Source organism: Glandiceps talaboti, chromosome 16 (assembly GCF_964340395.1).
Source record: "Glandiceps talaboti chromosome 16, keGlaTala1.1, whole genome shotgun sequence".
Taxonomy (NCBI): Eukaryota; Metazoa; Hemichordata; class Enteropneusta; family Spengelidae; genus Glandiceps; species Glandiceps talaboti.
Window position 1 is genome coordinate 3252409 of NC_135564.1, and position 16389 is coordinate 3268797.

Sequence of the window (16389 nt, forward strand, 5' to 3'; positions counted from 1 at the left end):
TAGATTCAATACTGGATTTCGCATTCATTTTGTATGTTGAACAGTTTGTTAGATATCTGTAGGGACTAAACTATTGCACAATGTTGAACTCTCACAATACAAAATGTGTTATTATGATGTATGATTAAAATGTATCAGTGGCTGTGTTCAAATATCACTGGCAGAAAACAAGGATTTTGTTATGTGTCTTTGCTACCTTCTTTTACCCTAAAGACTTGCCTAGCTGATGCGTTCTGGTGAACGACATTGTCAAGTCAGATAGCCAAGTCTCTGAGGGTAGCAAATGACACTTTCAAGCCAGATAACCAAGCCTTTAGCTTCTTTTAACAAACTCCTTACATTATTCATATCTTTGTTGACTAAAATAAATAGGAATAATCTCCAAGTTCGATTATTTAAAGGTATCAAAACAACAAAGAATGTCCACAGCCTCAAGTACTTATCTATACCCATATGCACCTATTACCATAATGGTGTTTTCACAAACGATATATTCACACACTAATACTATAGCATTACACTGAACACATGAATCTAACTGTTACACTTCCACAGGTAATACAATAGACTGTAAGATACTAGTACTTTGTGCGTTTTCAGCCGGATCAGGCTCTAAACCATCATGTGAGTAATTGCTGGTGGTGTGGCACAAACACCGTATCTTACAGACTAGTAATACAACTGTCTTCAAAGTTAATCGGAATAAACAAATGTCATGTCAAAAATCTAACTGCGAGTTATTTCGTACAAATTTGCACTTCTGTTCCACTTCTAGGTACAAGCAATAACTGTGGTATTGCCTGCAGTTAATCTAGGACATGTCAACTCTGTTTTCATATTCATAATTCCTCTTATATTGATCCGTCAAAATAAATTGCCACTAAGGTATCTTAATTTGTTTTACAGGTTGTGATTTTTATGTCTCAATGTAAACATTTATAGTACGTACTGAGTTGGCCATTTCACATCATAATTCAAATCATGAACATAAAAACAGACTTATAGAGTAACCAAAGATTTCATTTTAATAATGTAATTGACAAAAATAAGTCATAACTTAATGGATCAAAATGAAGTCTACCAAACACTTCACAGACAATACTTACTTTTCCTATGATACTTCCAACCTCCTGTAAACGAACAAGAAAATAAAACAAATTTTAGTCAAACACTTTTTCTTTGTAAGTCTTATACTCTGTGGCATACATCTAGTTAAGTCCGATCAACATTGATTTGCAAATATTATTAAAGTGATACAAGATTCTCCTGAGGAAGATCAAATATTATATAATATTTCTACTAAAATGTTTGAAGTGTGTTATTATCCAAGAATAAATCAATATTACTCAGTTATTATTTATTTATTTGCCAGAGGTCGAAAAGATTTTACATATCAAGTGAGGAAAATGAATAAGTTAAAATAAACACATTGGCAATAAAAAAAAATACAAATAAATAAATACTATAGTGCTCTTATATAAATAGATTTACATATAAGTCTAATATTATTTCCATTTAAATCTTTGGGTTCCCAGTAGACTAGTGAAGGTGACAGACAGACAGACAGACAGACAGACAGACAGACAGACAGACAGACAGACAGACAGAATTTAAAATGTTGATCAAAATAAATCAAATACATTCAGTGTCACTGGATTCATCAGTTTACAACACATTAACTTTCTACTATACTAAGTCAGTTTTTTTATTTTCTTTAACAGTAGATAATTATCCTACTCTCTGTCCATCACAGTGACAGCTTCTTATCAAAATAGCAAACACTTGTTACCATCACAGTTCACATTACATTGCTGTATTTACACCCTACCTACCAGCTACGTAAACGCTACCCCATGACCAGTGACAGATGTCGGATGACGCATTTCTAATGCACTTAGATATCTCAGATTCTAACATTCAGATTCAAAATCACAACTCGGAGCAGGTTGACTGCTTCAATTGAAAACATATAACTATTTGACCTTTCTCTACATCTAGCTGACATTTCAAACAATATGGCCGCCAATGATTCTAATTACCCGGGGGTATTCTCTCAGCAGATATGCCCTGCGATTTCACAAAATCCCAAACACTTCAAATATATAACAAGTACGGTAAACTGAGTATTTCATCAACCCTTGCTACATTTCTTTCAATCCAGAAACTAATTCTTTGTTTGTTTTCATTTATCGTTTTGAAGGAAAACCAAATTTTATAGTCTAAAAACACACAATTGGCAGCCTAATCTGTGCTTCTCTTGGGGATCAGCCATTCAATTTCAATGGAGGTAGTTGATATTTATACTCTTCCAAGTCTCTCTTTCACAAATTGAAACAGAAAATAGGCGACAAACACAGCCACAGTAATATAGTTCTTCATGAATACAAATCTGAACTAGCTGACAAGTGATAATATGAATATGAAAACCCCTTTCCCAAAAAATTTGAAAAGCCTTGTAAAAAAATTTTAATAAATGGCTGAATTTATCGAATTTCAGAACATTCATGATACAACATGTATCTGTAGACAATATCTCTCTGAACGTGTGCAAGTGACAAGCACTACTAAACTATTGGCCTTTAGAATTTTCTAGTATTATACTTCTAGGTCTGTAGCCTGACTATGCTTACAAGGTACACTCAGTAGAAAGTATGTAACTTGTATGACAGATCTAGGATGACTTTCAGGTTGACGAGTCGTAGCCTGGAACCCTCTGGCTGTATATTCAAAGTTACTCCACATCATTCTGTTTAGTATTGCAATACCAGACAAGATGGAACAAAGGCTAACTGAGTCCACGATGCTTTAGCCAAGAGACTTTGGCAATGTCATAGTTTGTCAATACATGCAGTCTGATAGACAAGTTTGATAACACTGTATGCACTGTTGATCAAATTTCACCATTAAAACTAGACTGTATATGTTCAAAACAGATTGTTTACTTTACGTGTACATATTTCCCTTGAACATAAAAATGAAGGGTTACCAAGACTACCGGTTACTAAAGATTTGAATTGATCAATTCCACTAAGCTAAATCAAAGAGTATATATAATACAACTCCTGTTGCATTTGGTCAGAATCATCTAAATTAATCAATTAGAGTAAATATCTTTAGTAAATTGTTTCTATCATTAAACACACCCAAACATTTCATTTTGTACAATGGAGTCAATCATTATACTTGTCAGCCATATTGTTTAATTGTTTGTTACATGGCAAATTCTTTTCTCTTGAAGACTACTATATATATATATATATATATATATATATATATATATATATATATATATATATATATATATATATATATATATATATATATATATATATATATATATGTTTGTTTGTGTGTGTGTGTGTGTGTGTGTGTGTGTGTGTGTGTGTGTGTGTGTGTGCATGCATGTGTGCCACCTCTCAATTTGCAAGGGGATTGTTCACATAGCAACATACTGTATAAACAGATTATAAAATCCAGCAGTATTACTGCTGTTCAGTCTGTTTTGTGTGTGAATATTTCATGAGATTTTTAATCTCTGAACACATACATGACTCACAAAAAATATACAAAGATATTTCTCTTTCACATTCTATTTCATTTGAAATGATTTTATTTAGGACAATTCTGACACAGAATTAATAATTTGATGATAAATGAATGGATGAATAAATAATCGAGATATTTTATGACAAAAAGAAATTTCCATCAAAAATGAAAACAAATGTGAATGAAAGACGATAAATCAGGTCTACCATCAATGAAATCACAGCCAGCTCTACAATAAACAGTCATACTATTTATAAAGATTCCTTTATGATATTAGAATACTGAAATTTTAATGAAAATCTGTTAAACAATAACAAAAGCAGGATATTGTCAAGTGGAAGACTCAGAATTCCAATACTCAATATTTGTTTCCAACATGATTTGTGGGAGACAGATTTGGATGAACATTTTACAAGTGAACAGCCTGTAACCATATTGCAATTTACAAAAGATTTACAACAAATATTAAACTGCTATCTTTTCAGAAAAAAATGTTCTCTCTAGTTTACGATCACTAATGACGTACACACTGATACAGATCGACACAAACCATACAGACCATAATATGAACTGTCCTAAACGACCATATTTTCTGTTCAATTTACCTTATCATTTTATGGTACTTTCAATGAATATTTGTCTTTCAATTTTTTCAGACTATGGCCAAAAATTTAGTAATGAGTCAGTCTCACTTGAAAAGAAGAGATTAGGATAGGACAATATTATTTTCAGATGGAATTTCATGTCGTGTGATTTATCTTCAGCTATATTACACGGAAGCTATGTATCACTATTAAGACTGACAGAAGGAAGTATTCACTAAGTGAAAAGGAATGAATGAGCCAGGTTCTAGCTAGCTGACACCTGCATTTTGGCAAAATTCTGGTCCTGTCCAAAAAAAATTTCAGTGTGGCAGCTACACTTTAAGCCTTTGTATCGTTTGGCCATATGCAATTCAGGTTTCTCTTTTAAGTGGTGCTGATAGGATGGCAGAACATACTGGATATCTTACATGGCAGCTTGCCTACTTATTATAGTGTAGAACCGACAACTACTTTCTTAAAGTATTTATAGTAAAAACAAAATATATCCCAAAAGATTGCTTTGAGAATTCATGAATGACTGTTTAGACATAAACCAACATGCAAACCCTGCCCAGCATAGTTTGTCTGGGAAAAGAATGCCAATACTGACACCATCAACAAACGTTAATTCTCCGGTATGTATGCCTGACGATATTTTGTAATACCATTCACCATACTGCATATTTGTTTGAACAGGTCATCTGTACATGAACGGCAGATGTCTGACGCACTATGCAGTACTATTTGACGTTGATAACATGGCCATGCTTTGTTACTACATCTGGACATTTTTTATCGTGATTTATCATTCTATTTTCAAAACAATATGTCCACTACTACGCCAAAAGTACAAATCATTAATCATGTACACCACTATGAGGATTTTATTGCAAAGGTGTTTATCATTCTATAGGCACCATTTTCCATATTTTGGGTCTATTATCAGGAAAATAAAGTCAACATTAACGTCAGAAAACACTCTTTAGCAGACTATTTAAGGAATAAGTTCTTTCAAAATACTAGTTATTCACACTTGTGGTGTGTACCTTTCTTCTGTATGCCAATCAATACTCTAGAGTGAGCTTTGTTATGTCATCAGATTCAATTTGACCTTTCACCTTTGACTCCACACTACATGTCAAATCTATCTGCACTGAATGTTTCATATGCATTGAGAATGTTTACTTGAAAGGTAAACAGTTGATACATCCCATGTTAATAAATTTATTCCTGAAGTGATTCACTCCCGTGGAAACATTCTTAGAGAAGAGAGAAAGTTGAATCTGATTGCCTATATGCTGCAGTTGAGCACATCATTCTATTTGTTCATTGACTGCTTAAATACAAGAATATTATTTTGGTATAAATACTGACCTTTCCCTGCATAATGAGTCGTATGGTAAGCGTAACTGCTGGGCCTTCGTTTGCCATCTTATTATGTTCCTCTGTTGCCATAGAAACAAGTTAATGAAGCATGAGAAAATCGGCAGTGTAGTTTCCCTTGGCAACCTGGAAGAGCAAGAAGAGACAGGAAATAGTTTATTAGCATGGTATATGATATATGATTCACAAAAGTGCTTCTGGGCACTTTGAATAATAGTTTTATAATTTATGGTGACCAATAACTGAAAAAGAAAAATACATTGTGGCAAGGGACTTGAGACTTTGATTGATATGCAACATACGTCATCCATTTGGAGGATGTATTTATCAAAACAGTTATTTCAACAGCCAAGGGATACTTCCTGTAAACTGCACTTGTATATAAGGATAAATACACATCATTTTCTCCTGCCCAATTTCAGGGAAATTTTCAGTCACTTTTAGAAATTGGTCAACTCTGAAGTAAGATGTGAACAGAATGCCTTGAGAGAAACATGTAAATAGATGAGTCTACTGTGTTGTAGTCTCAATTGGTCCCAGGTGCAACACAGAGTGAAAACAGAAAACAAAACTACTAAAAGCATATAGCTATTACAGAAATACTCATAAAAAAGTGATTAGTCTTAAATATGCACATTTTGCATGATTCAAGATGATTTTAAAGTTGAGATTCTCCAAATAAAGGCCCTATATACCGTGTTAGTGTGATATCCTTGCTGGGGAATAATAGCTTATGTCGCTTTGTATTAATTCTTGGTTATATTGCACTTCACAACATCTGATGTACTGTTCATCTAAGCATTCAGCATAATACATACAAACATGAACAATCATACACATCACATACAAAAACACACATATGCATGTATACAGGCAGGGAGACAGGCACACAGGAGGACAACTACAACCCATAACAATTAATTTGCTGTATCTTCTTAAAGCTTGTACATGTAATTCCAACAACTACTATCAATATCAATGTAAACATTTAACTTTTCTGAATATTTGACGACACTACTTCCCAAAAGATGAAACACTCTATTAAATGTACATGGTCTTTACATTAATCTCCTCGCATGAAAAAACAGATATTTCAAAAATGTAAAATTCTTCAACCTTTTGTTAGATTCCAGACTCTCTAATATTCAGTAAAGTTTGAATATATGTAAACCTTATCACTTATGTAGCCTTCTGCACTGTTTCCTGCCAGGCTTGGAAACCTTGGATACCAATTACAAGAACTAGGAACTCATTAAAAAGAATCCATCCTGAGCCTAATGGCACAACTTCCCTCCTAAGTTTTAATTACGCATATATATATGCCACTATATGGCTGCAAGACATTTTATTGAATCTATGGTAGTGTTTTTATTTGTCAGATAATTATGTGTAGTTGTGTTCAATACTGTGATTGGTTACCTCGTACATCAACTACTGGTAATGTTACATTGTTACACAACAAGGTAGGTAACTGTCCAAAAATTGTAATAATCACCACTTGCTTCCTGCTCACTACAAACCAGAAGGGTGAGTCTAATTATCAAGATAACTATTTCTTGATGTTTTTTCTATCTCATAGGCAACCATAAAGTTCCCTTTAAAAGTTTAAAGTAATTTTGTAAAAGTTATTACATAGAAATCTATTCAAGAAACATCATAATTTCAGATGGCACCCTTTCTATGCAAGACTATTCACTCATAACTGCAATCTTACTAAATGTAAATTAGTTGACAGAAAAAATCACTGCTTTTCTATGATTAACCCTGAACTATCTAAAAAGTAGTCATAAATTATATGAAATATCCCAATTTCAGATGGCACCATCTTTTGGGCAGGACTACAAAATCATAATGAACACCTGGGTATGGGTATCTGACATTTCCTTGATGGGAAAGGCATCTGGTTTCCTGTAATCCATCAAATATTAGCTCTATACTTCCAATTTACACAGGTTTTCAAATTTGGAACTCAGTATTGTCACAAAATGTTAGCATAACTGCAATAAAGTATATAGTAGCTAACACTCTGACCCAGTCACACTCATTCACTTTATAAAACCTGAAAGTTTAATATCAACTAACAAATTTAGACATGTGACTGAAATGCTTGTGGTACAATGCAGTGTACATGTTTCACAGTATCATTTTCAAGGCTGCTGAAAGACAGGAAGTTCATATCCATATTGAATGATTACCAAAAGTGACTTGGTCATACAAACCTTCAGTGTCTAGTATCACAGTAACTGGGTGCATGTGTTTGCCATATTTCAGTAAGTCTGTTATGTCTTATACAGTCTATATATCAGTTGGAGTTGAAACGATACATTTCAGCCAGTGATTTTTGCTACTATGCACCCAATAAATCATGACAAAAATTTGTATCTTACTAAATGTGCAATATCTTATAACTATGTTGTCGGTTATCTAAATGTCACAATACAACTACAACTGTATATAATCACTAAATTATGTCTCTGAAATGTATTTTTTTCATATTCATTGTTTTTACCTCTCCAAGTGTTGCTTTATCAAAATCATGATTTTCAAGTCTGGGTCTCGATATGATACTAAATAGAAAGGGTTTACGTTTTAATAAACAAATGAATTCTCAGTTACATCAATTCCCAAAGTTTATTACCACTCAATCTTGACCATGTAAGTGTGTGACACTTGGCATTCATTATCAACTACCAAATATTTCTACTCATTACCAAGTTTCTAAAACTTGGCAATATTAATAACTGTGATTAAAATTTATATCTCAGTCTTTTAATCCAAAAGAAAAGAATATGTAAATTCTTACTGATGTAATTTCTTCTCAGTCAAAAAATCTCTTGGAAGCAAATCCCACGCCTCAGTATTGTTAGGGGTGTATTACAATGGGCTTTTGACATATTATCAATTCTTGTTTGTGGAAATCTTATATAAAACCATTCTAGCATTAACATTTCATTCAACCCAAATGTCTAAAAGTCCTTGAAACAAATCTGCCTAGGGGAAACTGAGTCTAGAATTGTGTGAAGCAAACACCTACATTGTGGGTGGAATATTCACCTTTACTGATATAAATACACCTACTAAAAGTATAGCATTGATAACACATATAATATGTTCTCTTGCAGGCTCTGAACATCTAATCTGAATGTTACAGTTCAGGGAGGCTTCCAGGTACTACGAAAGCTCCGTAATGAGTAACTTTACACTCACATGTTTCGAAGAAGCAATTCACACACATAAAAGCTAATTTGGGAGAACTTGCTCTCATCTGTTGTTGCTTCCATACTTGAATCATCATGTTTGATTTCACTTGGCCTGCTTACATCACTTCACAGGTCTGTGAGTCTGCTTTGCTATATGCACTTTTCGACCGAACCCTCAGAATATTTTTGAAACTGGGACAAAGCAAACTGACACAGAATACATGGGAAAGGAACCAAAATCAGACTAGCTAGAGCTAAATGTTTCTGTTTCATGAGATAACGGATGTTTGTAAGATATGACTTACTATGGTGTTATGTTTATGTATCAACTGACTGTATCTGTTATATGTCTGGGTATGACCATCCCAACAAATGTACGATAGATGGGATGATTGCAAAGGTTTACTATAGTGTTATGATGTTTAGGTATCAACTGGCTGTATCTGTTGTTCATCAGGGTATGGCAATACAAGGAACATAGTATACAAATTATCCCTATTGACCATGAACTGGTCTATGTCATTAATCTAATGATGTCTTTTACTATGTCCAGATTGTGATAAAGGATTGGAATGCTCTTCAATCCCCATTAAGATAAAAATATATGTTATACCAACCAAAGAAGAATTCACATGGAATGCATGTATTTTGTCAAATTTTCAATTTCCTCAAAGAAAATTATGCAAAATTAAACTGTGAATTTTTTTTCCAGAAACATGTATTAATCCTGATCAGAAAAAAAGTGTCCTTCCCAAATAGGTATCGTTTGTCTCATACAGGGTTACGGAATTAACTGCATATAGTTGTACTTATTTGCTAATGTTGAACACAGGGGATATCAGTAAGGAAAGGTTCCACTTAGTGCATATATGCAGACTTGCAAATCTGAAACTACATGTCTCTGATTAATGTTAAACCTTACATGGTACACGATCTATCCACTGGCAAAATTCATCAGCCCAATCACTTATGTAGCCACGAGTAATCCATAGAAGTTTTGGAACGTGATATTGTATCGCAGTGAAATCACAACACACTTTCCAGAACTTTGTTATAATAATGCCACGTAGTAGAAATGACCAGCATAAACTTTGTTTACATCAGGAGTGCAGTGATCCCTGTCTATTATAGCAAACCTGGTTTTCTTTACTCTTGCAGATGATTTAAAAGGATTTCATTTGGCTGAACACAACAGTAGTAATCAAGAACTGACATTTCTCAGCACATGTGGACTCAACATGTGATTTGAAAATGTATTCTGCTATTTGCATGAAGGAATCCACTGTTCTATTACAAAGTAAAATTTACAATTTAAGGATTGTCAAATGGGGTTGTATAAACCCATAGTAACAAGACAATGAAGATATAGAGTTAGAGTCACTGTTGGTATGTGGTTTAAAGGGAACATTGTCTGGAACAATGCTCTTCTTTAAACTTTGATTCATGATATAGTACAAGGTAACAACGATATTGAATTAGTCACTGATGGCATGTGTGGTCCAAAGAAGACATGTACTGTCTACAACATGGCTTTTTTATTTTGATTCATGGATACTGCTTCACATGGAACACTAAGCTACCTTCTGGACACAATGAATTGCACACACTTGTAGCATACATAATCTGTGAAAAATTTGACTTCATAATATATACAGGCACACAACAGAACGCGACTCAAGTCAAGAACCCAGTGACTCCACTAAATAGTGAATGTGTTCATAAATCAATTTGGTGTCCTCGAGGGGATATCACTAAACAAGTGAATTAAAATGGCTGTCCATGGCCAACTGAGACTACTGTCTGGTTTTGAAGAACTTGAAACACAACCCAAAGTAAGACAGAAGTTATGAGTCACACCATGTCTTGTTACTACTCGTCTTCTCTTGTCTTTTATATGAGGAACAGTCGTCGGAGTTCATCAGAGCAAGTTTATTTTGATGACGGATTTCATAAATCGAAGGAAGCAATGCAGTTTGGATTTCAGCCTTCCAGCAGGAAAAGTAATAGGGTTGTTCAGTTGAGCACTCAGATTACATGGAAGAGGTCATCCTTCAATGACCTTACGGCTGTTTCATCAGCCATTCACCTCAAGACAATTTTTCTTAAAAATTCTCTAAAAACAAAGCAGTTTTTAAAAGTTCACTCCATCTACACAATAACGCTGACATTTGCTGGAATTTTTCCCACCCATGATGAAATTCTTGCTATAAGTTTGTTTTGGACAATATAGTTGTTGTACAATCTAAGAACTACTAATGCACCAGCCACTACAACAAATTACGTTTTTTTTCAGAACTGACACAGTTCATTACTTGTTTATACACAGTGACATGTCTGTGATAATTCCGATCCACCCCTTTGATAGGACTAATTCACAAGCTGATGAACCTGAACAACTCCTAGGCAGCAACACAAATTCCACTACTTGGAATCTGTACATGTACTTTATCAGTAGCAGAACAGTTTCAGCACCAGGAGTGCAACTTCAGTGAAAGGTCAACTTCTGTGATCTCACAAATTATAGCCCCAGAGTTTTACTGTTACACATGCATTTATGGTACCTTGTATCTTGGCTTTTAAAAAATACCTTTATGCTCACAATGTAAACAGTCGATAATCAGGTATGGCGCTTGGATTACCATGTGTCAAAAAATTGTATATTTTGTAGGATGCTGGTTTGATAATTAGCTTATCAACCTTACTTTTGATCAAAACACTACTTGAAAATTCCAGATGACAATTTTCAAGTTTGTGTTTGGATCAAAATTTTAATCCAATATTATCGCTTGACTGTTTTCCTACATAAGACAAAGAAATTACTCACTTACATCTATATATTTTTAAATAATATCTTCTTAGCTCTGTCTACAAAATTATGAAATAACTTGCCAATCATAACAAATGTTGATACACTTCCATTCACAGCCATTGCATAACCCATTCTCCTGTCCAGTAGAACAGGTAATTTTGACAACTAAAATAGGTGGCATAGGTGATTTTGACAAGTAACCTAGGTGGCACACCTTGATGTAAAGATGGTGAGAACCCTACAAAACATTACTAAAACACAACAATGGCCAAGGTGCTTAATGCAAACAATTCAACAAAATGATAAATTTGTATTACAACTATACTTGTCAAAACACTATCATCGCACTATCCATCAGGCTTGTCTGAATCTCAAGAGGACAGTAAAGTATTCTAGTGTTACGCTTGGATGACTCTGAAGCAGACAGTAATTATTTGGGAATAAAAAGTGTGTAATAATTATCATCATCTCAGTTAAAATTTAATGCAGGTTGATGTTGTCTGTGAATTATAGATATTGTGACAAATTAAAAGGTATGCCGACTTTCATTGTATTGTTAACTGGACAGAAAGAAATGAGTTATTTCAATTTAATAACATGAAACAGGACTATGACAGTCTCATTTTCAGAAAACTAATCAATCAACTTATCAACTATTGGGTAAGTAATTGCTACAAACAAGTTAGATCATTCATTCTCATATTTGTGATTTTATCAATTTGTTATCAGATTTCAAATCGAAGCATAATCATCATTTTCATCTGCTTCCATAAAAAACATTTCATATCTCTCTGTATGAAACCTTTATATATATAAATATATGTATATGTGTATGATCAGAAAGATAATTTTACTGTTAGTTCTTTCAGTTTCTTATTGCTTTTCACATCTTATAAAATAACACTGGTAATTGATTGTAATATGAGAAACAACTGAAGGTTAAGATTGTAATGCATAAACAGTTCAGATAAAAATGTATAAAATGACACATTACTTGGAAATATTGACATATTTATATATGATGTCATAACAACATCACACAAACACCATTACTGTCAGATTGTCCTGGATTAGAAGGAAAGTTGGGAAAAATTCTGGCGGCTTTCCAATCATCCAAACAAACATACTATCATGATATGTATACCCATAGACACCATGGAGGTCACCATACTTGGCATATTTCAACTGACAAAATAACGTTCACAATATAGTTATCGCCTTGAAGCTTTGATATGAAATCTAAGCTTTGTAAATAGAGAGCAAAAATTTCAACACATACAACACATACATGATGTCTTCTCAAGACAAACTCACGCCCAACACATCAAAGCTGTCTCTAAACTCAACTCCCATGGTCTTCAAGACCATCCATTAAATGAGTGTTGTCCAGAGGCACACACAGTAAAAGCACCTTGCTAGCCAACAGCCACTCATCTTAAATAAGTGAGAGAAGGCCTTGATAACTGTGTATACTAATACTTCTGAGGATGAGGCAAAAAGCATTCGTCTTTGATAGAAGTCTGTTTCCCTACTTACCTAGAGCTGGCTGAAATGCAGTCACACAGAGATCATTGGAACTTGGGATGCCTAGAGAGATTCACTACACTGATGTATCAATATGCTGACAACCAATCGGAAGGGAGTTACTGATTACAGCTCTATCAGAGCAGTCATATGGTAGTTGCTCCGTTGAAAGCGAATATGTTCACTATCAAAACAAAACTCAATCAAACCGTCTGCATGACACGCACTCACACACGCTATTCTATTATGCAGATAAGAGCACGGTCAGACCTCCAGACCTAGCTACTGCTATCTGCCTTGAACCTGTATCACTACCTCACCCTATCCAGTTTTGAATTTAATGGGGTTTCTCAATTTACCCCATGCACATTCCTGGCTGAGTTACAGCTTGCAGTCGTAAAACACAGACTGAATGGACATACAGTATGCAAACACGGTCATACCAATTCTACTACTAGTATGAGTCAAAGAATATACTTTTGTTCCAACATGAACAAGACATGATGACTTTACAACACAACAATGGAACCAGTGACAATAAAGAGACCTAAAGAAGCATCAAATTCTATCAATGAAAGGTTTGCTATAACTCCTAAAAAATTTAATGTGTTACATTGTGAACTTTGACTGCAGGCATCAATCCACTATCTACAGCATGATTACAACTAGAGTAAACAAGCATTATGAAGTTTATGAACATTTGTTTACACAGTATGGCAAAATACACATAACACATTAATTTTCACTGCAGCATTATATGATATTCTGATGTGTACAATAAATGCATTGATTGTGTGAGAACAAATTCAAAAGTGAAAAGTAAAGAAAAGATTTCACTAAGTTTGTATTCATTCATTCATTCGTTGAATTATGACACAAATACACTGAATACAACTTTGTACAAAAAAGAAAATGTAATTATGAAAACAGGATCATTGTGCACAGTTTGAAATAAATGCATTAACACAATTTCTTTGTGAATATTAAGAACAAGGGAAGAGATCCTTTCAGATTGCTGTTGGCTTTTTTTCTACCATCAATTCATTTTTTTATTCTGCAATGTTCAATTACTTTAGTCTGTAGTGAACTCAATTTTAACTGCTACAAAAATCTTTACATCTGAAAACTGTGATAATGTACGACAGTGGTTCCACAAGATATATTATACTACACTTCAAATTTCAGCCATATTTTCATAAACGTATATATTATGTGTATCACTAGTCTACACAGGGATTTATAATCACAGCCAAAATCAAAACTGTTTACAATCATAAAGTAAAATTCTATCCTCAGTATTCACAGCTAAACATTTTAGTTACGGGTGTACTACTCTGCAACTGAAATGATTTTTTATCACCTGTGGGTAATTGTATTTGTGTAGTTGTATACGTAATATGGTACAAGAAATCCAATCTAATTATTTTTTTAGTTCACACCCACGAATCAACAACCCAATACAATCATGATTTCGCTACTGATGGATGAAATCAACCTCTAATTTACATGTACAATATCTAATTATTGGTATTTCAATAATTTTCACTGAATAATATTGTTGGTTGTCTGATCAACAACTGATACTCAGTATTTACAGTTAGTGCAGGTTTACAATTAGACAATCAGATAAACAAAAGTGGAATTTCAAAACAAACACTAGCAGTGTCATATAAAGGAATGGTGTAAGAATTTGGGGGAATCAACATCAAATTTGGAAAAATAAACAATGCTTGCAGATAGCGTTAAATGCAATTTCACACTGTCTATGCAGTGCTAATTGGATCATGAAATACTAAAATGTCTTGAACAGTCATGCTATCAAATGACACTTCCGTTAAACCAGAAATTCATTGGCGGCCTGTTAGTGTAATGACCTCTGCTGGAACTGGTGCACCAAATTAACCCGAGGGGAACAGTGGGTAACCATACAGGAAATATATGGAATCTAGATCAACATATTGATGTCCTCAATTGGATGGTGGTATGAGGTTGACTTGATCACTACAGGATGAATATAGAGACACACAAAAATGTGCATACACATGCATGCACACAACACACTGCAGCAGTACCTGCACACACAAAAACGTGCTTGCACATACAGTATAGACATACACACAGCTACTTTGATATGCACATGTATACACCCACACAAGAATACCTATAAACACCATTTACGATCTGTATAATATAATATTCAATTGCAATACATATTGTGCTAAGCACAATGAATATATTCACAAATTTCTTCTTCTAAATCAATTAATACACATGTAAGACATCTATACCTGCACTCTCAAAATTGTATTTCATAACCATGGTTACTGTTGTTCACAAACTTGTCTGTCATCATGTTTGTTTCACTTAATAATATAAATGTAAACACACACACACACACACATACACACACACACACACACACACACACACATACACACACATACACACACACACACACACACACACACACACACACACACACACACACACACCAAAATGTGACAATTTCAGAGAAGAAAAGTTGTATTGAAAGTAATTAATGAACATTCAAATCTTTACAATCACTTTGATATCAAACTTCTACACACTGATTCATTTCTCTTTAAATTCCACAACTGTTCTACACCACCACTGGATAGAAAGGATAGTAACAGCTAATTTCTTGTGACAGATGGATTTTACTCAGCTGGGTCAGGGATTAGATTTAATCACTATGCATGCCAAGTTGCCAACTTTATTTTATTGATGTTGGACAATTTATAGCTTGGTATTGTCTTTAACAATGTTTTCATTTTACAACATTGAATGCCATTATTTGTGAGAAGTGTAATGTCATGTCTATTGTTGAGTTCTAGGCTTGGCTGTATAATTTCTTGAAAATAAAAGAATGAGGGTTTATGTAACAATGTTTTCTTTCATGATGCATCACAATCTAAGGGAACAACAACAGAAAACTGATGAAATCCAGATTATATAGTATTTTCAATATCAAGCAAAATTTGTCAATTTTTAATTTTTCGTACTTTTTACCATCTCATTCCTCAAATTCTGAACATTCTTCACTTTTAGTCTTCCATTTATGATCACTTGTATTCAAAATTACACATTTAGTTGGTGAATTTGTCAACATTTTCTTACATTTACAATTCATATTAGAGGATAACCTTGACTTGACAGTACATATACTCAGCAACCTAGCTGCTGAAGCTATTTATAATAGCCTGAAATGTTAACGTTTCAACATTTGTCACCTTTGAACTTTGCAATCACCTGAGATGTATTCATGAGATGAAATGCCTGTGACCTTAACCTAGAAATCATGGCTCACACTTTTTTTTTTAAG

The 16389-nt window shown here is 33.8% G+C and overlaps 1 protein-coding gene across 2 annotated transcripts in view; it reads right to left on the minus strand.

The window, feature by feature from the left end:
* The window catches only part of LOC144447812 (poly(rC)-binding protein 3-like), a 108131-nt gene that overhangs the window by 23178 nt on the left and 68564 nt on the right, over window positions 1-16389 (minus strand). For both annotated transcript variants that reach the window (XM_078137902.1, XM_078137901.1), the window contains exons 5-6: window positions 5505-5639; window positions 1107-1130 (exon numbers count right to left, since the gene is read on the minus strand). In XM_078137902.1, coding sequence (XP_077994028.1) covers window positions 1107-1130; window positions 5505-5585 — 105 coding nt within the window. In that variant the 5' untranslated portion in view covers window positions 5586-5639. The remainder of the gene's footprint in view (window positions 1-1106; window positions 1131-5504; window positions 5640-16389) is intronic.